The sequence below is a fragment of the Thalia democratica genome, chromosome 8 (assembly GCF_965202585.1).
Source record: "Thalia democratica chromosome 8, ktThaDemo2.hap1.1, whole genome shotgun sequence".
Classification (NCBI taxonomy): Eukaryota; Metazoa; Chordata; class Thaliacea; order Salpida; family Salpidae; genus Thalia; species Thalia democratica.
Genome location: NC_139172.1, coordinates 21,967,249 through 21,993,260, shown reverse-complemented (window position 1 = coordinate 21,993,260; position 26,012 = coordinate 21,967,249). Strand labels below are relative to the sequence as shown.

At 26.0% G+C, this 26,012-nt stretch overlaps 1 protein-coding gene across 1 annotated transcript; it reads left to right on the top strand.

The window, feature by feature from the left end:
- Positions 1-5,591: 5,591 nt before the first annotated feature.
- LOC145843012 (eukaryotic translation initiation factor 4 gamma 2-like) lies at positions 5,592-25,793 on the top strand. Its single transcript, XM_082950482.1, has 19 exons — positions 5,592-5,650; positions 8,825-8,899; positions 9,520-9,615; positions 9,960-10,059; positions 10,593-10,715; positions 11,265-11,421; positions 11,578-11,762; positions 11,964-12,077; positions 16,309-16,453; positions 16,703-16,795; positions 17,965-18,060; positions 19,209-19,288; positions 21,951-22,114; positions 22,657-22,801; positions 22,970-23,237; positions 24,162-24,351; positions 24,655-24,818; positions 25,053-25,174; positions 25,573-25,793. Exons 1-19 carry the CDS (start codon positions 5,592-5,594, stop codon positions 25,624-25,626), a joined length of 2,430 nt encoding a protein of 809 aa, XP_082806608.1. The 3' UTR covers positions 25,627-25,793.
- The last annotated feature ends 219 nt before the right edge of the window (positions 25,794-26,012 follow it).

The following is a 26,012-nucleotide window of genomic DNA, read 5'->3' as shown; positions in this document are numbered from 1 at the left end:
AACACAAAAACTATTTTTTTCTTTTTTTTAGTTGTGACAGTTATTTTTAACTTGAATTTTTAAAACGACAATTACTACAATTTTATAGTTTAAGATATCAAATTTCAAAATAAAGCTATACATATTGTTAATTTAACTTTTGAAACATTAAATTGACATTTTCGAGCCTAATTTGAAGTAGTACGATTATTTTTTAAATAAAGTCTAACTTTTTAAATTATAGTTAAAAGTTGTTATACTATGTGCTGTTTTCAACAATCGAAATGAAAAATTAGTTACAACTTTTTACGCTTATATTTTTTAAACCTTATTGGTTTACAAGTGTCTCCGAAATTTTCCATCTTTTTAGAGAAGTGTGCATAGAATTTTGTTTACTCAGCACAAAAGTTTTAAAAAGTTATGAAAAGCTTTTAAGTAAAAAAAAATATTTCCTTTTAAAACTTTTGAAACTATGTAATAAAAATAGTCTAGTTATTTATGCAGAGCTTGGACAACTCTGTGGAGCTGTGTAAACTGGGTAACTGACAAATTTGCAAGAGCGTACAAAATTGCACGAGGGGACAAAATTGCACGAATATACTTTTGCACGAGGGGATAAAGTTGCACGAAGACACTTTTGAACGAAGAGTCTTTTTTGCAGGAAGACACTTTTGCACAAGTTGTATTTTTTTTTAAATTATCCTTATTTGTTTTAATTTAGTTTTTTTTTATTTTTCTATTTATATTTTTTTCACTATCACTGTTACCCCTAACCCTACCCTTGGTCGGAAGCTTTTTTTATATAGTAATTTCTATTATTTATTTTTTTATCTTTAGTTTTATTATCACTGTTACCCCTACCACTTACTCCCGGTCAGTAACTTTTTTCTTTTTGTTTTTATTAGTTTATCTTTTAGTTTTTATTCTGTTTTTTTACTCTCGTTCAAAATTGTCTTTGTGCAATTTTGTGCCCTCGTGCAGATTTGACTTTGTGCAATTTTGTGCACTAGTGCAATTTTGTTCTCTTGCAATTTAGTCGCCTCGTGCAATTTTAACCCGTTCCCGTGTTAACTGTTTAACACAGAGAAACGTGCGCCAGTTGATAAAAAAAGTTCTGTGCAAGTTATATTTACAACGAATTTGTTTTTTTTTATATTAACTTCTAAAAAAATTTAAAGAACAGTTTTAATTTTAAAAATTTACAGCATTTCAATAACCTAGAGTTTTTTAAAAGCTATGTTGTTTTGTAAAAAAATGTAAATCCTTTATAGTTTTTTTTTTGTGTTTTTTGCAAACAAAAATATAATACTTGGTTTTGAAATTTAATCGAAGTCTTTCATAATAATTAATTCTGATAATATATACAAGCCTGTTTTTTTTTTTTTATAAATGCAATTTCTTTAACCTATTTTTTTACTTCCGATTTTTTATAGTCTCTTAAGTTTAAACAGCTTTTTTTTGAAAACTAGAACATATATTTCAATTTCAGCTATATTACTCACACTTATTCTTTAAAGTTTATCAATTAAAGTATTAAAATAGTTAGAATTTTTAACTTTTTTTTATAAAACATACAATGTTGAACTTCTATTTGAATAAGAGCTATTTTAGAAGCTGATAACCTCTTATAAGTTAATACAAGAGTAAAACATTGTATTGTTCGTAATAAACTGTGAGAACAAGTTCTTATTCGTCTCCTTAAAGATACTTAAGTTGACAATTTTATATTGTTAAATTTTAAGTAAATTACAAAAGTATATAAAGGAGATGAAACTTTTATTAAATAAAACGTTAATTGTAGTGTAAAATTAATACCTAATTTTCAAAGTTGATTATAGAAATAAAAATTAAAACGATTGCATTTTTTAAGCGAAAAAGCAAATCATTTTAAAGTAAGATTGCTTATATTTTAATATTACTAAATTTTTTTTAGTTTTATTTGAAATAAAGCAATAAAGTATCTTTGTTTATGGCATTTGTTAAACAAAAGAAAAGGACTGTTTACGTAAGTCAAATTAAATGACTGAATAGCATCACTAATTTATAACTAACATAAAGTTTTATAGATATAGTTTTGATCTATGATCATGAAAAAGATAAGACAAACTTTGAAAAAAGTACTTTTATTTTTATATTCTGAAGTTTGTTAAATAACGTCAAGATAATACACTATGTTTAGCTATTAAAAGTACGCTTCTACAGTCTTTAGAACTTTGATTTGATGCCCTCAAACATGAACATGGGAACAGGTCTAAATTGCACGAGGGGAATAATTTGCACGAGAACTAAATTGCACAAGTGCACAAAATTGAACCTAGCCAAATTTGCATGAGAGAACAAAATTGCACGAAGACGATTTTGCACGAGAGTAAAAAAAATTTTTTTTTTAAATGTAAATAAAACAGAAAATAAAATTTAAAAGATAATTTTATACAAAAAAAAAGAAAAGAAAAGTTATTGACCGAGGGTAAGGGTTAGGGAAAACAGTGAAAGTAAAAATAAAAAATAACTAATAAAAATTATTGTATAAAAAATAATAATAATATTTAAAAAAAAACTACCGACCGAGCGTAAGGGTTAGAGGTAACAGTGATAGTAAAAAAAAAATAAACAAAAGTAAAAACCATATATATAAATATAAAATAAAAACAACTTACCGACCGAGGGTAAGGGTTAGGGGTAACAGTGATAGAACAAAAAAAAATAATAAAAAAAAAAAGTAATTAAAATCAATAATTTAACCCGTGCAAAAACGTCTCCGTGCAAAGTTGTCTGCTCGTGCAAAAGTATTTTCGTGCAATTTTATTCCTTCGTGCAAAAGTGTCTTCGTGCACAAGTATCTTCGTGCAATTTTGGGAACTCGTGCAATTTTGCGCCCTCGTGCAATTTTGTACGATTGTGCAATTCGACAGCTACCCCTCAAGCATAATACTACTTTTCGTCTACTGAAATTAATAGATCAGTTTATTAAAAGATCTAAACCCCAATCCTTGAAAAATTTTAACCTATACCTTTGTCCCCAAACCACCTCGCCACATCACCCTAGATACAAAATACCAGCTTACTATTTTGTTTGATTTCAGCATGTAAACTCACTTGTTTTTAAGTAAGAGTTCAGTAAGTAAGTACTTTTTATCAAAAACTTACTTTTATAAAAATTAAATAAATGTTTTTGTATTGAAAATATACAAATACATTTGATAACTACTAATTTAATTTCTCTTCTACTCTTGCTCATTTTATTTCATTTTGTCTTAAAAAAGTATTTTCATACATATAACTACACAAGTACACACTATAAATTTTAGTTGGTTGCAGCACGCAAAAGACTTTTTTTCTAAATAATCCGGTCTACGACCAGTTTTTAGTAAGAAATTTTGCCTGCGACTTATAACAGGCTGAGGAAATTTGATTTAAATGTTAGTTTTTACAATTTAAAGTTATCACTGATTCAAGTATCGATTTTTAATTAACTCAAATTTTTCTTTTGATGTAGATGTTAGAAAATTTATGCCCGAATACAGTTGAAGTAAATAACAGGTGTGAAGGTTAATTACTAAAAGTTTATGTTCTAAGGGACCTTTCATTTCACCATATTAATGAGCTTTAATTTTTTTGTTTTTGTTAAATAAACCATTTGTTTTATTTAAAAAGTACAAAATATATAATTTGCAAAGAATACAATTTTTTTAGAATTTTTTTTTAATATAAGTTTTGAGATAAAAAAAATATGTCAAACACAATACTAAGTAAGCATCTTTAACATTGTCTTCTTAGTTGTATGTCTTTATTTTTGCTGATTACTAAAGCTAACTCTATAAGAATCTTACAACTAAAAAGGTTTTGACTAGCAATCACTGAACATAAATTTTAATAAGTTGATGTAATAATAAATAAAACAGAAATACAAGACAAAAACTAAACAAGAAAAAAATAAAGTAAAATTAAGAAAGAAGACAACATTGACTTGGTATTACTGTTTAAACTAAATAAAGTTATTGAATTTGTTTTTCAATGCATATACTACGTTTAATCATAAAGCTTCAAACAATCAGAATTTCAATGCCCATTTAAAAATCGAACAATTCTTTTTGTACGCAAATATTTTATTGACTTAGCTTAAATGTTCTAAAAGCTTTTATTACTTTCAGACAATATTTCAGTTTTATACTTAGAAATGTATGTTTATAGTATATAAATTTTACATTTTAATACATAATTTTGCAAATATTTTTTACTGTATTTAATCTTTTATATTATAGACTCCGTAGAATTGTTTTTATTTATGATTACTAATAAAGTAAATTAATAAACAAATACCTGTTGTAAACAATTTTTGAATGCATTTCTAAAATCTATTGAAAAACATAGTTGCCTTACTTTATAGTCCAAAGCTTAAAGCCATTACCACTGGTTGTTATAACTGCATAAATTGTTTCATTTTTTATTCATTTTTTCTATAGAATAGTGATCTACCAAATCCAGTTTTAAACTTAACATACATTTTTTGTTTTACTTTTTAGTACAAACCCCAGAATTTTTAATGTAAGTCTCAAATATTAGACCTGAAAATATCTAGCATAAGTTTAAAATCTTTGGTCAATAATACCAAAGATATTTTATTTTACTCTTTATTTTGAACTATTTCAAATTAACTTTTTGCGGGCTGCAACTTGTTAACTTCTGTTTTCTAGCAATGTTTATATTTTTTAAAGTATTTATATACCTACAGAAAACAACAATAAAATTAGTGTAGTCTTTAAAACTGTTGTACAATTAGTTTACTTGTGCCTTTTCAAATAACTTTTGACATAAATTTAATATAACTATTTTATATTATACAGACGTTTTGTTTTTATAAAAGAAAAATATGGCTAATTAAAATTATACAAATCCGGACAAGTTTTTCCGAATCTTTAATCTAATAGATAACTACTATAAAGCTAATCATAAATTTTAGGCCGCAAAACGAGACTAATAAACAACTTCTGTTAAAAAGATTTTTTTTCTTTTTCGGCGGGCTTTGCATTTCTGGATTATGGGTCAGATCAGGACTCAGGATTTAAAACCTTATTACGTTTCAACAGAAGTGTGTTTTTTAACACTTTCGTTTATTTATATTATAAGTTTTGAAAAAAATTTGTACATTGTTGTTCGAATTTTGTTTTCAAAAAAAAAAATACGAGTTTAAAATTAATTCCATGCCAAGTTTTTGTGTTGCACAGAAGCTGTGAAATTCAATCACAATGTGTCTGACTAAACTGGTTATACTATTTTAGAAAACTTATTAAACATGCTTGATAGATTTTAAGACTGTTATTATTCAAATGATTAAGGAGAATTTTCATCATATAATTTATCTTATTAAAACAATACTACTTGCCATAGTTTTGATTTTGATCATCAAGTTTTCTGTATTTCTAATATCATAATTAAAAAATTAAAACAGCAAAAGCCAACTAACTTCTTTATTGTAAATAGTATCTTTGTAAAGGAAACAGACAAAAGTCATGTGAGTTATATACTGAAGTTTAAGCTCAGAAGTTTATTTAAAATGTGACTGAATTAGAACTTTTTTTTTTTCAAAGTAAAATTAATGTTCAACAAGTGAGATGCGAATGTTAGTTGTCATAAAAATTAAGTATAAGGGAGAAATGATGTGGTGCCCATGGTAGATTAAAGTACTGGGTTAAAAAAAAACAGGGTTGCCACACACTCAGGGAACTCAGGGAATTTGGGGAAACTCAGAGAATTTTAAAGCCGTAGAAAATCTCAGGGAAACTCAAGGAGTTTTGATTCTCTTTTTTTAATTCAGGGAAACTCAGGGCAGTTTTGGATTTTTCTAAAAATTTCAGGGAAATTTTAAGATTTAGAAAAAAATCTCAGGGAATTTTTTTTATAGATCTAGAATGAGATGTAGTTAATCCAGTTTCAATATTTTGTTCATAAAAGTTTATTTTATTCATTTTTAAATGCTTATTTAAAAATTTTAAGCCTTGCTGCAAGTTCTTCAATATTCTTAGAATTAAAATGGTAATTTTTTAATAAATAAAAATAATTCTAAGGGTTTAAAAAAAATCAGGGAAACTCAGGGAAGTTTCTGGTCACTCAGGGAAGATTTTTTGACTTAGAGAGTGGCAACCCTGAAAAATTTTTTTTGAGTTTTTTAAAATTTATTATTTTACTTAAATATACTTTAATACTACCAATAATGAAATTGATGGCCTAAAATTCTTTCTTAATCCATTGACCTAGTCCTATAAATCGGTTGAAGTTATAACATAATTAAAATACTTCAATATTTTTAAATTTTCAATACTGCCAAAAATAAAATTTATAACCAAAAAGCTTTTATAATCCATTGACATCCTATAATAGTCCTGGACATGTAAACTGTTTCCAAGTGATGTATAACTCGTTAATCAAAAGGTTTTTTTATACAATAGGTCTTAGGACCAAATATTTTAAGCACTCTTCTATTTGTTTTGTCCTTTAATAAACAATACCATAGTTAGTTGTGAAATACTTCTTATTCTAAACTTTGGTATTTTGGGAAGTTAAGTTTATTCTTTTCAAACTTAGAAATATTTAAACCACCAATTCCCTTATTTCATGTTAAAATGAGAATATTTAAGTATTTCACATTCTCCTTGTATGTCAACCATTCTATTATGCTAAATATTAAAAAAGTTATATGTCAAAAGTAATTTACCTTTTATTAACTATTAACCTCTAAAAATATGTAGAAATTATTTTATTTTAATTGTAATGAACACATGTATACACCTACTTCAGCTTCAATTCTTTCATTACAGTATTTATTTTTTTACAGAACCCAGTTAAAGTGTTGTTGATTTGTTAACACACAGAAACATATGTTGGTACAATAAAGGAAGATTACTGTATAATTTGTTTTTATTTATATTCCAGTGAACTTGTTTCACTAGGATCTTTTGTTAGCAAACCCTTAAATCTATATTTTGAACAGTTATAACCTTTGTATCTTTATTTATCTGGTCATTTACATGAAAGTTTATTAAGTTAATAGTTGCTTTCAAGTTTAAACTAATTTTCACTAGATAATATATTTTTTTTACCTTAGTTATTGTCTAATAAACTATGGTGAAACTTTAAAATATCAATTAAAGTTTAAAATTTTAAGAAGCTATCAGGTATGTCATGAATAAAAAACTTAAAATAAAATAAAAAGTATAAAACTATGTATCAAAATGCTAATATACATACTATAAAGGTTTGGAAAGAGATAAAACTTAACTGTTTTTATTTTGATATATTTTTTTATTGTAGTTATTTGGCACTCTCTCAGACAACTGAGGTATATTTTATTATGTTAAAATTAATAGTTAATAAGTAAATTTTAATACTGTAAACTGAGTTAAAGATCTTTAACTTTGTTAAGTAATTTAATACCAAATATTTTAGCTGCTGCAAAGGTTTATGCAACCACATGCACCTAACCCACTCAAAGTTGTTTAACTTCTTTTAGCATTTGATAAAATTAATTAATATTTTTTGTTATATATAAAGCTTATACTTAATAGACCTTTTTAATTATGCTATTATTTTACATAGTTAATGCCATATTTTATAGGTACTTCAATGATATTAGTATTATAATCTAGAGTTTTAGAAGTGTTTTATTCTAGGAGAAAAGTTATAGCTAAATAAATTTATAATGTCTATAGAAAAGACAGTTAAAAACTAATTTTTTTAAAATAAACATTTTGTATTTATATTATGATTATAAATATTAAAAACTATTTAAACCTTGAAAATACAAACCGCAGTAAAAATTAAAATATATGTTGAACTATCTTTGACAAAACAAAAAGTTCAACATTCTCTGAGATGAAAAATCAAGAAAAATAAAAATTTTACTATTAACATTATAGCAGCTTCTATAATAAAAAATTATCATTAAAATAAATATATATATAAAAGTTTTAGTTATAAATAACTAGTTGTAGAACTTTTGACTTTAATCATTAAACAATGTTAAAACTTTAAAATATTTTTTTTGTAACTTTTAACCATTAGCTACAAAATAACTAGAATATTTCGTTATAACCAAATTTAAATAAAAAAGTTTTTGTAAGTAAACAATTTTTTAATAAATATTTTTTCAGATATTTGCTTAAGTTTTCAAATAAGTCCTTTAGCTCAATTAAAACATAACTCAAGTAGAAAGCATACAAGTACAACATCAGTGTTGTGCTTATAAATAGTTTTTTTAAGAGAAATTTTCAATTTATCAATTCTGTTAAGAAATCAAAGTGGACCAACTAATTAGCAGGTGTGAATATTATTTTGATTTAAATCATGATTTCTCAAAATATCATCATTTTTATGGTTCATGTGAAAATTGATGTTAAAATCTTTGTTTACAATGTTTGTAGTATAACTTTATATTTTTATTAAATGAATAAATTTTTAGGTAAGTTAGTTTATTTGAAAATGTTAAATAGTTAACTATCATAATATGTTATTTTGAGCAGTTGTTAATAAACCATTTTGTAGTTTATAATACTCTGTTTTTTGAAATTACAATAATTAATGAGTTTAACTAAAATATATAATTTAAGTTCATGTATTTAGCCGTGGTTTTTTAACTTACTACTATTATTCTTACTTTTAATATGTTTTATTTTTAGAAGATTCAGCTTAAATAAGTTTGTATTATTCTGATCTTTGTAAAGATATACATATTGTTTACTTACAAAAACACTTGAACTTTTCAATTGTCAATTTAAACTTCTTAGTGATTTTTATGTAATTAAACTAAAAAATGATACAAAAATTTACTTCTTTTAAATATAACTTATAGGAGAGCTCCACTAGAAGGGCCTCAAAAAAACAGCTTCCACTCAAAAACAAAGTTCCCCAGCCAACAATTCCAGCGGTTTGTATAGTTTAATTAATTAATTGAAACTGTTAAACTTAATAGCATGTATTGGCACTATCTGTTATTTTCTATATTAAGTCTTTCTAAATCTATTTTTGGTCTAGTAGGTAATAATAAACTGTTTTTGATTATTATTATTTTGATATTTAAACTCTTTAGCTACGTTTATAAAAAAAAATTATAAATATTATATGTTAATAAATTTATAAGATTTGCATATTAACACAATTTTCTGTAACAGTAATATTAAAAAAATAGTTACTATGTAGTGTTAATGTTATAAAATTATTTGTAATCTATCCTTCTTTATATTGTATCCTATTTTATATAACTAGTAGTATTTGTCAGTAACTTGTTTCTTTTTTGTTGAGCAAATTTTTTTATTTTATTTTTAATTTAGAATGTTGTTTTTAAAACTGATTTAAAGCTTCATGGTTATTATAAAGCACTTATAATAATAGCTTTGTTTTGTAATTGTTTTAGTAAGCTCTGTCAAAAATATAAATTTTAAAGTCTACTTTCTATGATAGTAAAGTAAGTTTGAACAATATTAATTAATATAGTTTGCGTTTTATTATTATTTTAATGTTCTAAAAATATATATTTAATTGTTCTAGTACAAATCAGTTCCCAGGAAAAGTTAAACCAGAAAGATGTGTAAGTTATAATAATTGCTATCCAGAAAACAAGCAAACTACCAGTGCTATTTGTGGGTTAGTTTAGTACCTGAAAATAATACTACTTGGTTTTTAGTTAGTTATAAAAACAGTTGTATAGTATAGGGAGTTTTGTGGGTTATGTATTTTATATGTTTGTGTAAACTTAGTTCTGTTTAAGTTTTATAAATGTCCATTAGCCTATTTTTTAATGTTATAATTATTAAAAGTATGAAAATTAAGTAAGCATTTAGAACTTATAGGCGCCAGATTATGAACTTAATTAAAAACAGTCAAAGATAAAAGCATATATTGTTATTATAGCTCTTGTCGTCTTAAGCAATTTATTTTTAATTTTTGATTTACCTTCGTGTTATTAATTGTACTTTATTTTTATACAGTATTCTTAACAAAATAGTACCAGACAAATTTGAACTTCTTACCCAACAGCTACTACGACTATTATCAAGTCCTCAACTATTACAAGAAGTAGTTAACCAGGTTTGTTGTATAAACTTTCTTTATCTAAAATGCATGTATCACATACATTTTCAGACATTTATTGCTGTAATTCATTAACATTTTTTGTGCTTAATACCAAATGAGTGTAATTTTAACAAAAAGTCAAGTTTCAGCAAAAACTGTATTAACAAAATAAATTTCTTAAAGTCGATATTTAAATTTTATTATAAATTATTTTACAAAAAATATCTTATTTTACACAACAATTTTCTGTCCTACCTTATTTAAAAGCCAATTACCGCCTGTTATTTTGTATGTTTTTTTTACAATAAATCCTTTTTTAGTCACTATTGTTATTATTTATTTTCGTTTTTTAAGTCAAATTAAAAAATGTTTTTCCATTTAGCATGGAAACAGTACTTGGTAATTTGATCAAAATAGTTTCAGTTTTATACCGGTTAAAAATAATTTAAACATACTCTTAAGTTTTTTTTTTCAGTTTGATATATGACTTCTTCAGGAAGATTTAAAGTCTTTCTGTCAGAAATAGTTTTTAACACCAACTTGTACAGATACACAAGAAGTCAGTGAGCGAGCACAGATACAGCTCTTTGTACGCCAATTTATGCAGGAGACTATGGAAGGAAGCAGTAAATTTTGATTGCAACAACCAACAAGATCATCTCTCCCAAAATGTCTGTTTAAATATAATTTTTGTCTTTTGTTTATGCAACAAGTAATTTAAAAATTTTTCATAGGATTTATAAATAACTTTCAGCTGAAATTATTAAAATATTCGAATTGTATCTTTAGACTTATGATTTACTATAACTCACTAAGTTAAAAACTACTTGAATCATAACTGTCTATGAAGTAACTAAAATTTAAAGTTAATAAAAAGTTGAATAAAAAATTCTAATTATTAGATAATAGAAAAATGCATACAAAACAAATCTGTTATAAATTTAATACACTGTTGATATTTTCTATCTTATTTGGTACTTAATAATGATTTTTCAAGCAAGTCAAATTGTCAATATATTCTGTTTGCTTAATTTTAAAATTTATATGGTTTTTTTTATCTTTAATTGTTTCTTTTTATAAGTCTTACATAAAATTTTCAAGAAATATGTTTGTAATGTATTTTATTTAATGCTCGTAATAAAAACTAATAATTTACCTAAAAAAACAGTCTTTTTCTTCTATTTACTAGTTGGTTACTCAACTTTAAACAAAATTTCCAGACATTCAGAAGACTCCTCATAGAAAAACTGCAACTTGAATTCGAAGCGAGGCATTGCAAGCTGGTAGTATACATAAGCGACAAGAAACTGCCAAGTGAAGAAGAAGAGAAAAAATTTAAAGCAAAACACCATGTTCTCGGCAACATCAAAATCATTGGTAATTAAAATCTAATCAAATTAGTAAATTTTTTTTAATAAATCAGGTTCAACATTTCAATACATATATCCTTATTGATGGTAGTAAAAGCTAACAACTGAATACCAAAAATAAAGCAGACATGGCAAATTTCACCATTTTTTTAACGATTTCCAGGCGAGCTGTACAGACTGGACGTGTTGCAGGAGGCCGTCCTCCACACTTGCATCAAGCAGCTCATGCAGACCAAGAAGAAGGGTGCTAATGAGGAGCAGCAGGCTGAGATGCGGGCGGTCGACGTCGAGTGCCTCTACCAACTCATGACCACGTGCGGCAAGAAACTCGATCACGAAATGGCCAAGGTTTTTGTTTGCGCACATTTAAGAGTAGTTGGTGTGAGTTTCAATATTAAGAAGGCAAAAGTTTTGACATTTCTTTAGTATTACTTATGCAAACAGAGCTAAACGTTAAAGTTCAAAGTTATAACATTTCTATTATAAAGATCTAGTTGAAGAGAATGAATCAAATTATTTTTGCATATAACCAATTTTGCTTTTTAATAGAGTTTGATGGACCAGTATTTCTTGAGAATGTTAAAGTTGAAAGAGAAAACTAAAGTATTTCCATCTAGGATTAGATTTATGATACAAGATGTCCTTGACCTGAGAAAAAACAAGGTTTTTTTTTATAATTTTTTATTATTTTTGTCAGCTGAATAGTTAGATTTTTGTATATTTAACTAAGTCTTAGAAATTAAAATATGAATATTTAGCACAGTTTTTTTTTAATGTTTTATAAAAAAAAATTTTAACCTGTGAAACTTATTTTGTAAAAAAAAGTTATAACATAAAAGTTGACATAATTTGTTTGTTTCATTTTTGAAAGGTTTTTAAGCAAATTTTTTATACACTAAAGTTATTATCTGTGGTTTATTATAAAGCTACTTTTTCAAAAAACTAAGTATAAATTGTAAAAAAGAATTTATTTTTAATTTCTTTTAATAAAGATGTTTGTGTTGAAGCTGAGTATTTATGTTTTAAAGATTTTAATGTAAACTAAAGTTAATAATTAATTATGTATATTTTATATAAAACATACTCTTTAGAACATCTGAGAATTTAAAATAGTTTCTTTAAAAGTTTCTTTATTTTATGTTAGTCAAAAAACTAGAATATTAAATAAATATTTTTGTGTTAATTTTCAAATTGTTGTTTGTTAAGACTTAAATCATATTTTGTTAAATGTTGCTTCCTAGAATTTTTTTAAATTATGTTCTCAAAACTTTGTTATGAACTAAAATTATATCATATTATGTGTAGTATTTCATAAATTTTTTATTTCACTAATAAACTAGAGCCTTGAAAACATTAATTTTATTTGAAGATATTTCTTGTAATTTTTACATAAAAAAGTTGCCTAATTTTTTTTTACTGGGTTTTCTTAAGCTTAAATATCTTTGTACTCGATAGAGTTTTCAAGCTTTTGTATATTATTTTAACATAAGCAGGGTTGCCACAAAGTCAGGAAAAGTCAGGAAAAAATGGGGGGTTTTGAAAAAACGTCAAGAAATTTGACAAAGTTTTAAAAAAAGTCAGATTTTGTCAGTTTAAATTTACAAAATACCTTATTTTCCAAAGGCTTTAAATGGTAAAAAATAATTAAAATGCTTTGAAGTTGTAAAAAAAGTTGCAAAATTTTCCTAGAAATTAAAAAAGTTATTTAAATTCTAATGCTTTTATCTGGTATAACTTAATAGGGTAGCTGTCAAAATTGCACGAGGGGACAAAATTGCACAAGTGCACAAAACTGCTCAAAGATACTTTTGCACGAAGATAAAGTTGCACTAGCAGAAAATTTTGCACGGAGACATTTTTGCACGGGTTGAATTTCTTTTAATATTTTTTTTAAATTTTATTTTTATTTAATTTTTTTTTTACTATCACTGTTACCCTTATCATTTACCCTCGATCAGTAACTTTTTTTTTGTTTTCTTATCAATTTATCTTTTTTTTTTATTACTCTTGTGTAAAAATCTAACTCGTGCAAAATTGACCATTGGTGCGAAATTGTCTTTGTGCAATTTTGTTCCCTCGTGCAAACTTGTCTTTGCGCACTCGTGTAATTTAGTAACCATTTTTGTCTTCGTTCAATTTTGTCCCGTTTCCAAATTAGTAAAATATCCTTTCTGAAACTGCAAAATTTTTCTATCAACGTATTGAACAAGTACCCTACTTGAACAAGCAGTTTTTGTAAGCTTTTTAGTATTGATAATCTGTTTGTAGCAAGGACACTTCCATAGTAAAACTGTTATATATACACAAAAGTTTATCTAGCATAGTTTTAGAATCAAAGTGTTTTTTATTTAAGTAAAAAATTGAGTTCATTAAAATTAAGCAGTTAGTTTAGTATTTTATGTAACAAGTTGATGTGTATACTTTACATTACCTCTTTATAATTAAAAAAAAATTAATTTGTAAAGTAAGTTTTAAGAGAAGTAGATGCCATGAATTTATTGCAAATACTTCAATCATACACAGATGGTTCAAGTGATGTAATTGAAGTTTGATGATTGAATTCAGCAAAAACAACTGTTGTTTTAACCTGTATTAAAGTTAAATTGAAATCTTTATATAGTTTTAAGTGTTAGATTATGTATTTTAGAATAAGTTTAAATTAAGAGTTTAATTTAGAAAAGTCAGGAAAGTTTTAGGAAAAAGTCAGGAAGTTTTTCTCTGCTTGATCTGTGGCAACCATGCATAAGTCAGTGTTAACTTTTATTTGAAAATTTGTTAGAACCGCTCATTGCATTAATTTACAAAGTTTTTAATATAGCAGCTGATAAAACCATTTTTAACACTATGTTTAGACATTTTAGAATATTTGAAAGATATTATACAAATTCAGGCAGTTACTAAGTTTTACCACTTAAAGGATTATCAAACTGCGACTCTGTAATATTTTTTTATCCTTTTTTAAAAAATATTAATTGCCATTTATTTATTGATTTTGATAGTTGTTTTTATTAAAATGAATTAGTTTTTTGTACAAATTTACCATATAAATATTTTAAATTTCATAATAGCTCATTAGACGTTGTTTTTTCAGCATGTCCAAGGTTTAAAAGTGTAAATTTCATATTTCAATCACTATAAATTGTTATCTGGTAATTAAAGATAAGCCATCAAAATCTCACTGAGTAGATTTGTACTATTTTGACCCCCTTAGGTTTAATTATCGTAGAAGAACAGTATTTTGAAATCATATTTCAATAAATAGTTTTTTCAGAGTTAGTAAAGTATTTCAACTAGTTTTTTTAGTACTATTTCAAAACATCTATTGTTTAATAAGTAATTAAATATAAATTTTTTAAATAATTTTCAAGTACATATTTGGTTTCAAAGCTAAGTTTCATAATAAATGATAAATATTATAACTACATCGCACGCATTAAGTATTGTAAATCAATGTGTAACCAATTAATTACTAAACATTTAAAAAATGTATAAAAAAGATAGTTTAAGCATACAAGGTTTATAAATTTTAGCTTTCAAATAATTTCAACGGCTCAATTTACAAGCTGTTTACCATGTATATCGATTTATATTATATGAGAAATCTGAGAAAGTACAAAGTTCTTTTAAATCTTAAATTTGGAACAAGTTTTTAATTTTGCTCTCATCACAAGATTATTACTTTTATATCATTAACTCATAACTTTGAAATAATGACAATCTGAAAAAAATATTCTTGTTTATTTTTCTTTTTAATTGTCTTAAAGTAAGGAGTTTAAAACGTAACTGATTATAAACGTTATTTATATATATATATATAATTTATTGAAATGGCGATTTTAAAAATTCTGGAACATATGTTTCATAAAGCTTTAATTTTTCATAAAGCTTAAATCATCAGCCAGTTAAATTCAAAATGAAAAGCACTGTACTAAACAAAGATACAAAAGTTATGCAAAAAAACAAAAAACAGTATGACGTAATATTGTACATTACAAATATTCAGTACAAAAATCGATCTACCTTCTAACTAATCAAACAACTAAAATTAATGAAAACAACAGTTAATTGACTATAAAATGCTTCAAAATTTGTTGTGTTTTAAGAGAAGCTTTTTTATATGTCGACAAGACGATATAAATTCGCTCCTCTTATTTAAACAACCTTCCTTTTTTAACGCATACATAACGGCTGTTGATTATTTTAAGCACAGCCTACAAACAGGGTTGTTACCATCTGCTATTGGCTGTGCTCTTTTTATCACCTCCCAAGTTAATTTAAAATCAATGTTTTTGCGCTTAAGGCCGCAAACATACTTCGAAAGCTTTCTACATAAATATAAAATTTCTACAAAAACTACAAATTTAATAAAAGCATATACTAACCTCAAAAAATCTCTAAGAATAGGCAAGTTTTTTTTTTAATGAAACATAAATTAATGATTATTAAATTAATGGAATGTTTCATTAAAAAAAAAACTTGCCTATTCTGAGAGATTTTTTAAGGTTAGTATATGCTTTTATTAAATTTGTAGTTTTTGTAGACAATTTTATATTTTTATGTTTTTATTCCAAAGTTTGTTTTTAAACCATAAAGTTCGTTTATAGTTACTACTCACATAAATACTATACATAATTATGCATGCTTTTTTTCTAATGTGTGTTAATATTATATAGACTCCGTAGATCTGTTCTTAAATTTATTTGAGAGCAGTGAAAAGCCGTTAGTAGGAATAAAGTTTTGACACAAAAACATCTGTGGTATATCTATATACATGTAATAACTGTGTATAAAAATATGATGATGTAAAATTTTAATTTTTATCTATACTTGAAACTTTCGCATACGAACCCAAATTTAGCTTTTACAATCTTGTGATAAAGTTTTTTTTTCAAAGTGGCAGCCGAGAAGACAACTGAGAGACACAGCTCCGAAGACACTGATGCAGATCAGAGGCGATCTCACTGAAGAAAACCCCCAATTGATGTTCGATCCCAACTTCATGAAGGTGAACAAGCTCAATTGCGACAACGTCGTACAAGGTTGGTTGCAGTTTTATTCATATGAGTAAATTGTTTATTGTTGTTGGAAAAATGATGTTTTTCAGTTTAATACAATCAACATACAGAATTTTCGATTTTTTTTCAAGCCAGTATTTGATGTAAAGTGAACCTTTGGATTAATACTTCACATTCAAAAATTTTTTATTTGATTTTATTCTACTATCTTAAAAAATACTTTGTGCCAGTTGAAAACGATTTCTTCACATTTATTTAATTTTTTTGTATTAGCGAGTAAGAAGGCGGAAACGGACTTCTTCGACGCGCGACGCTCTCCTGCCTTCAGTGACAGCGGCGCAAACACCCCCACCAGCGGTAAGAATGGTTGGTTGTTTTTTATCACATATGTGCGTTAATAAACTAATTTCATTAGGTATTAATAAACAAAAATATTGTAAATACAAGCATAATATGTCAGAGTTTCAGTTATAAGCAGCCCACAATGTCACATTTGTCTCTTCATCATTTAGAAATTTATTTTGTTCTTTAGTTTAATTTTCACTGTCTTAAAGATTGGGGTTGACACATAAAAAATTTAAAAAAGTCGTGAAATTTTGACAAAGTTAGCATAGTTTCGACAAAGAAAAATCAAACTCAGTTATAAAAATAAAATTTTTGATTTTAGTTTATTAAAATAGTTTTAGTTGTTTTCAACCATTAAGTATCTTCGTGATATGCTTAAAAATATTATCATTTTGTTGTACTTTAAAAATCTGCGTTGGCAAAGTACAAAGATGAAATAACAAAGTTACGATTTGGAATTATTTTTATGGTGTAATTAATTAAATTTATTGAACAAAAAACAGCAGAACTCTTTATATATTTTTGCGTAAACTTTTAAACAACCCGTTGTTTCATAGTTTACTCTTTATATTTAACTACTTTTGTAAATTTTACTGCTTTGATTGTTGCATTGAAAAAATTTACTTGAGTTCACAGCCATCTAAAATCACAGATTAGGTTGTCGCCACTCACCTTATTCAGGATGAGTCAGGTTTGAAAGCAAAATAGGCTAAGCATATGAAGACTTTTTTCACTGACTCGTATAGTGTAATATTTTTCTTAAAATCAGGCTAGTTTTGTAAAAAAAGTTATAAAATTAAGATGTGACATGTGCCTTTATCATTTCAATATATTCTTTTTTGTAGTACTTAAAGCTCAGTTTCTACTTTATTTATATTATTTCTTAAATAAGTGAGTTTTTTAACATTTTCAAAAAATATTAGTTTTTGTCTTCTTATTGACTTAAATGTATGCAAGTTTCTTAAACATTAAAGTAATTTCTAAAATATATATACTTAATCATTATTCAAATTATGTGAATTATTTATATGAACTTATGTAATAATGTGGTTAGTAAACTTTTAAATTTAGAAATTTCTACACTTTTTTGTTATCCCAACCTTTTTTACCGTCAGTCCTTTTAAATTTTTAGTTTTTTCATTAAGTTACAGACTCGTTAGTTTCAGCTAAGTTATAAATTTTTATTAAAGGTGGATACCAATCTTCTGTAAGAAATGGTGCCTCAGAATTGAATAAAAAATTCTGCAGGAATAGCAAGCCGAAGCTGATCTCATCTGATAAAATAGGTACTTGTGAGTTATTTTTGATACAATATGTTTCTTAAATGATTAGTTTGTAGTTGAACATTATGCAAAAAACTTAATGTTTTTTAATATAAAACTGCGTATATTTTACGGGAACAGGACAAAATTTCACGAGGGATCATAATTGCACGAAGACAATTTTGCACCATGGGTCAATTTTGCACGAGTTACATTTTTGCACGAGAGTAAAAAAAACAGTTAAAATTAAAAAAAAAAAACAGAAAAAGAACTATAAGATAAATTAACAGAAAAAGAAAAAATAACTCACCGAGGATAAGGGTTAGGGGTAACAGTGATAGTAAAAATTACAAAAAAAAAATTATTATTAAAAAAAAACCGACCGAAGGTAAGGGTTAGGGGTAATAGTGATAGAAAAATAAAATTTAAAAGAAAAATAAAAAAAGAAAAATAAGTTACCGACCGAGGGTAAGGGTTAGGGGTAATAGTGATAGAAAAATAAAATTTAAAAGAAAAATAAAAAAAGAAAATTGAAAAAAGAAAAATAAGTTACCGACCGAGGGTAAGGGTTAGGGGTAACAGTGATGTAAAAAAAAAAGAAAAACTAAATTAAAACAAAATAAAATAAATAAAAAAATTTTAGTAAAAAATAAAAACAATTTAACCCGTGCAAAAAGTGACCTTTCGTGCAAAAGTATATTGTGCAAATTTGATAGCTACCTATATTATACACAGTGAATATTTTTTTCTAAGAAATTAAGTACAATTGAAGGCATTTAATCAGCTGCTAAAAATTTAGTATGCTTAAACAAAACAGCATATTTTAATATTTCATATGTTGTAGACTACACTCAAAAATTTATTTAAATATATCCATAAGTCTGTGGTTGTAAAACTTACTAGTTTAAATTGCTGTTTTATTGAAAAATGAGAAAAAGCTTCAACATTTATGTGGAGCTGTGATTAACTTAATTAAAGTTTGTTTGTTTTTTATCATTAAGACTACTGTAAAGAATATCTGAGAAATTATTTTTTTAAAAACACAACAATATTGTTGCAATTAATTTGAAAAATTTTTTTTTCAATGAAATATTGTATACTAAAATCAAGTTACGACACCTTTAGTTGTACTTTAGTTAGATAAAATTTAAAAAATTTAAATTTTCAAACAGCGAAAGACAAGAAAATCAACCAACCACCGAGCTGCATTGACGCTTTCACGCCCAAATTTATGAACAACTATTCTGCCGTGGTACGTACTTAATTGTTGTTTGTTATTTATTCAAACGTTTGCAACCTTGTTTTTGTAAGTACCTGATTGTCTTTTTAATTTATGCTGAAAATACTGTGTGGTGTGCTTTTCAAAAATTATAAAGGTTTTCGGATCTTACACTTGAGTCAATGAAGGTGTGTTTGATTAAGGTGTTATGAGATAATAGTTTTTAACTTTATAAAAAAAATATGTTAAATTATTAGTCATGCAGAAACTAAAGTTTTTTTTTTGTAGAAAGTAACCTTGAATTTCTTGCTGAAAAAAATCAATTTAATATTTCCGAGAAGAATTTTGTTTTGCTTGACTTTGCATGCCGCTCAACATGCAATCAATAGATACATCGAGCTCTTATCTCAAACACATCTATTCCGCCTCAACGTTTTATCATTTATCTTGAAGCATTTAATATGAATTATTAATTTGCAAACAACACGACGTTTCTTCCCTTCGTTGAAATTTGCTATTAAAAAAAACTATTGATATTTCCTTTTTAAATTTGAAATAATATATGCAAACCTTTGTTTTAAAAAGAAAGCAAGTTTCTACCATAAAACTTTAATGTTTTTGAATAGAAACTTATGGCTAGGTAAATAGATCGCTAAATGTATATTTGAACTTGTAAATTTCAAATTATAAGCCTTTGTTATTAAAAATTGTATTTTTCTAATTTTTATCTTTGAAAGTTAATCAATTTAAGTACTATTTATATACCCTTTATATTATTATTGTTATTATGGTCAGAAACTCAATGAAATTTATGATGATGGCGAGTAGTAGTTTTTTAACCTGAGAGTTTCTACTCAGTTAAAAGTCAAAGATTTTAAGTGGAAATGGGTCAAAAAAGCACGGAGTGGCTCTTTAGTGCAGAGTGACAATTTAGAACGGTATGACACTTTAGCTCGGAGTTCCATTTTTCAACTTAATTTGTTTTGCAATCTATATTTATATAAAATGTTTACTATTATGTTTAAAAATCTAAATACGAACTGTGTAACATGTAAAATAAAAGTTAACATGCTTCAAATGAGTTAAAAGTTTAAGCTTTAATTGTAATTAGAACAAAAATAAATTTACAAACTTTATTAACTTATTTTACTATATAATTTTAAATGAAAATATTTTGATACTTTCATTTTAAAGTTTTCAACATTAAACTATTTTTATAAAGCTAGCAATATATGCAAGCTCTAGGATTCTTAAAACTTTTTTCAAAAGCTTAAGTTAATTTTAATAAGTTTAAACTTAAGGGTAAATTTTAAATAAAATGTGAGATATATAAAAGTTAAAAACTTGCTTATTTTATATTTTAGATATATATAGTTTTGAACATCATAATACATAAAGAATTTAAGTTCATCTTATTTCTACATGCACACATCTTGCAACTTTTTTATGCTTATCTGTGTGTTATGAAATTTATATACAAACTACTACAAGGGTAAATAAACTTAATTCAACATTTTTTCTACCCGTTGAGCTTTTTTATAATTTTTTCTGCTTAAAAACTTTAAGAATTTAAAGTACTCCTAGTAAAAACTTTATTTATAATTTAAGACGATATTTTTAAAAGGTCAGATATTATTTTCACACTAATTTATTTCTTAATTTAATAATAATAAAATAATTAAACATTATTTAAATGAACATTTTAAAAGATTCTATATTATTTTATTCAAAAGTGTCGTCACTCTGTGCTAAAGTGAAGCCGTGCCAAAGTGATAATGTGCTTTTCTGACATCTACCCATTTTAATAGTTAATTTGTTTTTCTTGTTAAAATTATTCTCTTATTAAGATACTTGTTTTGTTTTTATTAAAACCAATCTTAAGTTCTTAATTGTTTTAAGTTGAATAGTTAAAATTTGTAACAACATGAACATAACTATTTTCTATTGAAACAGAATTAAGTAACTAATTATGTAAAAACACGCTAAGTAGATAAATGTCCAATACTAGTTTGCTGGAAATTCAGCTGTTGTTTGAGTTTTGTTTCCAAACTTGAATATTTCACACTTAAATTAAAAAATTCCTCTATAATACAGAACTTTAGTATACACAAAACAAAGAACAAGTAACATAACTATAACACAAAAAAAAAGTTATTAATTTTTAATATTCCTTTTAAATTGCTTACAAATGTTTGACATAGTTCTTTTGAGCATAATTAAAAGTCACAGATCTCTTCATTTTCTAATCACCGCTGATGCATGCACCCTCTAAAGCAGGCCATCTCAAAGTGGACGATATCGTTCTTGGGCTATTTTGGCTGTCAGTGGGCAATGACTAGTGGGATAAACGAAAAATTAATTTTGAAGTTATCATCTAGTTTGAGATTAATATTCAACAAAAATAAAACAAGTATCTTGATTAGAGAATAATGAGAACAAGAACTTAAAACTTTAACTTAGTTACTCTGTAAAAGGAGATTTCTAATAATGGTGGGACGATGCTTTTATTATTTATGCAATTGAGGCGATTGTTATAATGAGTACTCACAGTACTAACGCGACTTATGAGCTTGAGAAACCCTGCTTTGTAGTGTTTGTTTCAAAATTAATAACTTAAATGTATATTTCTAACACGTGTTGCTCTACTCGCCTACAAAGTACAGAGTAGTTGAAATTTAAATCAAATGTTCAACAGCAACCGAAGGTGAGGAAGCCGCTGATGCTGACGAAGAGGAGCTTGCCGGTGGAGCGGCCCGCCATCGACGTGTCGGTCATCAGCAGGCAGTTGCTGGTTTGCTCGGCGAAAACCAAAGAGTACCTCCACCACCTCAACAAACTGCACAGCTGCGACGATGACAAGTTTGATTTTATTTTAAAACGGCTAACATTTGAGTCTCAAGGTTTTCACGGAGCATTTTTATAACTTTGAAAACGAGCGTAGTAGTGTTTAAACTGTATGATAGTAACTAAACTTCCAAGATATTAAAATACACAATTTATATTTTTTATATATAAAAGAAATTTCAGACTTTAATTTTTTAGAATTAAACTTTTTTAGTTTTACGTAATTAGAAACTTTCCTAATGGACCAATTATCATAAAAAGTTTTTAGTATACTTTTGTATATAATTTCATTAATTCTAAACATTAAATAAATATCTTTATTGGTTAAGTTTTATAAACGAACATGTTATAGGAATGATAAAATCTGAAATAAAACAAAATAAATGAGTCTAACTCTTAACATAAATCTACATTTATAGCTAGGCAAATACTTATACAAACGCGTACTACTCCTAAAGGATCATGTGCTTTTAGAATAGAAATAAACAAAAATTAAAAACTGAATACAGTTTTAAATAAAATCTTATATTTCATATTTTTTACTATTTTAAATATAGAATGAAGCTGGACTGCTGCACTAAAATGCTGAGCGCAAGTTTCGAGTATTTGAACGAAGCACCGGAAGAAAAAATGGTGAAAGTTTGCACTGTCTTGCAGCAATTCGTCCATAAAAACACCATAAACTCTTCTGCCTTGATCAAGGTCAGTTAATTTTATAAACTTTTTTTAGTTTTTCTGCAGAATCAGCAATTTAGCAACGAAATATATAATGGTTTCAAATATGTTTTTTTTAATAATTATTCCACCTGCCATATCAATTGTAAAAGCGTTTATTTATAACCACATTTTCAATCAGAAACAATTTTGCAGGCTTTCACCGATTCGTTGGAGGGGGTGTTGTCACTCGTAACCAAAATGAAAAACATCTCGTTGATCCTGTCCAAGTGTGTCAACTTGCAGCTGCTCGAACTCAAACAAGTTGCCAAGTTGACGAGCGGCATGCAAGCGAGCGGGAAGGTGGGAACCAGAAATCTGACAATTTTCCTGTCCACTCTGAAACGTTTGGATGTTAACAGGGACGAACTTTCCAAGATATTCGAAGATTCCGGAGTCGATCTGGTGTCTTTTCTGTTGGATTGTAAGCTTTTGATTATTCGTTTTATTTTTGCCATTAGATACTTAATGTTTATACTTTAAAAAATATTAACGTCATCGAATGAAAAGATGATATTTAAATTTTGTTAAAACTGAAATTTCTTATAGTACACCTGTCAATGAAAAGTGAGTTTTTTTTTAGTTTTTACAGTCGCCATAATTATCTACAAAACAAGTAAGAATCAATTCTTCACTTTTTCTTATATTTGACTCTTTTGTAGAAAGTGTCTTTTTAGACTAGATTTGAGGTCAAAAGTTTAGTTTTTAAGATTAGTGGGTTGTAACTGTGGAATATGAGGTTAAGAGTACGGTGATTAATGGAAAAGGCTATTTTTTAGTATATAAGGTAAGGATAACAAATGAAGTTTAAAGATATATTTTTAGTTTAGAGATTAAAGTAAATATGTAGTTAAAAATGCTAGGGATTTTTTGATGTTAATTTAAATGTTTAATGCAGGTTAAAAGGGTTTAAGCAGTAGCAACTAAATTAAAAACTTGAACAAAAGTGTCACCAATGCAAAACAATCACTCAAATATATTATCTAACCGAGTTATTCTTTAAATTTTTAAAAGCTGTGCACAGTAAATTACTAAAGAAAAATTGCTGTGCACAATAGGCAATTTAATGAAGTTTTTCTAATAACTAAAATAACTGTTATTTATATCTATTTGTAAATAATGTACTACAATTTTTTTAAACTATCAGAAACTAGTTTTTAAAGCAAGATAAGATAAAATTTAAAATAATTCCGAAAATATTTTTACCGCCTACCTAAGTTTCTGTGCACTGTAAAATAGTTTTTATAATCAGTTGGAGCAATAATGATCTTTGATAATCTATACAAAACAGTGAGTAACAAAAGTATACAAAAAAATCATAGTGTATATGTTCTAATATTTTTTCAAGCTTCAGCGCAAGCAAACGAAGGTAGAGTAGTTGAAGAACTGGGGAGGTTGGACATGAGCTATCTCGACAAGATGCTCGTTTTGAAGGTGCAACTCAGCAACAAGCTGAATGCTGCTGATTACAAAGGGCTGAAGTCTTGCTGTGCGGATTGCCAAGATCACCAACGTTTCTTGTCCGTCTTCACTAACTGGTTCGTTTGTTGGTTAAGTTTTCAAATTTTTTTTCCAGTTTGGTTCAAGATATTTTACAGTTGCAATCTGACTAACACCTTTCACCTAAGAATTTATACTAGAACAAGTGAATGGTGACTAGTTAATTATTTTGGTCATTATTATCAATGTTGATAATAATCTTTTTTCAATGGGTTTAGAAACAATCGAATAATTGTTTACTACATATCAATTTAATACTAATAGTTTGTAAACTGTTTTTATTTGAAAAGATAATATATAAAAAGTTCATGTTGTTTGAAATACATTGTATCTGTTTGCAGCATTTTAAACCACATTTTCCCTGAGAAATTAGTAAGCAAAGAGCAAAAGATAGTTTCTGAAGATTTATTGGAATTTCTCGAGAGTATAATAAATTCCGGGGAGCAGCAAACACAATTTGTCTCAGCAATTGATTCTTACTGCAAAAATCTCGACCATCCTGAAGGTAAGTCATCTTTTCAGTAGCTTTTTTGGTACTTTAATTTTTTTTTTTAGGTATTAATTTGTTCATTGTTTCTATATATCATTTACTATAAAGTAACTTGGTACGTTACTTTACACCCGTTTACTTCTATATTTGGTTTGCCAAAAATCAAGAGTAAACTTATATTTTGTTTACTTAAAATTTAAAATTAATTCTAATCAAGAGAAACTGACAACTGCTTAATTTTTTGAACAGGGTTGCAGAAACACATGTTAAAAGTTTTCTATTTTGAAGGAATAATAGACCAGAGCGTACTAGTTGGGTGGAAAACCGATTTATTACGCAACGATCAACAACAAGATGACGTGCTTATACAAGTTTGTTGAAAGTTATGAAAGTATAATAAGATATTATTCCTATAATGCAAAGTAATGAAATAAATTATGTTTCAATGTTTAATGACTCATGTTAATAACGCTAGTATTAATCAATAAGATCATAATAATCTTATTGAATACTGTAAAAGTTAATGTTTAGTTAAATTTGACATTTTATTGATACTTGGTTAGTTTTCAAAATTATGCCCCAAACATATCGTATTAATATTTTACTTTATTATTGCATCACTATTGTAAATAGCTAACTTTATCTCGTTATGTGATTATAAATGTTTTAAACTTTACTTTTACATATAATACTTTTCATTAGATAAAATAACTTCACTACACTAATAAAATAAAATATTATTTCTCAATAAATTTCAAATTTTTTCTAGGTACAACAGTGGTTAAAATCACTGGAGCTCAGTGATTCTTCAGATTCTGATTAAAATAGTTATTATTTCCATATATCATTTACTTTTTTATATTTCTATAAGTTTCAAATTTGCACTATTTATGCATTACTATTGTTTTATTTAAAACTATAAATTATTGCTATAATAAACGAAATCAAACTGAAAATATTGCGATTGTTTATAATTGTTTTGTAAAGTTTATTTTCCCAAAACTCTTAAATCATTTTATAAAATATAGCTTTTGTAGTAGTAGTTATATTTAATGTAGTATTATATATTCAGCTATCTTTACATAAAATCAGTTTAGTAAAAATAAAGTATTTGTTTTTCATTTAAACTTTTTTTTAATTAGTTTTCTTTATACTTACAACAATGTAAACAAATGCTTTTACTTAAGGCTTATAGCTAGAAGTAAAATA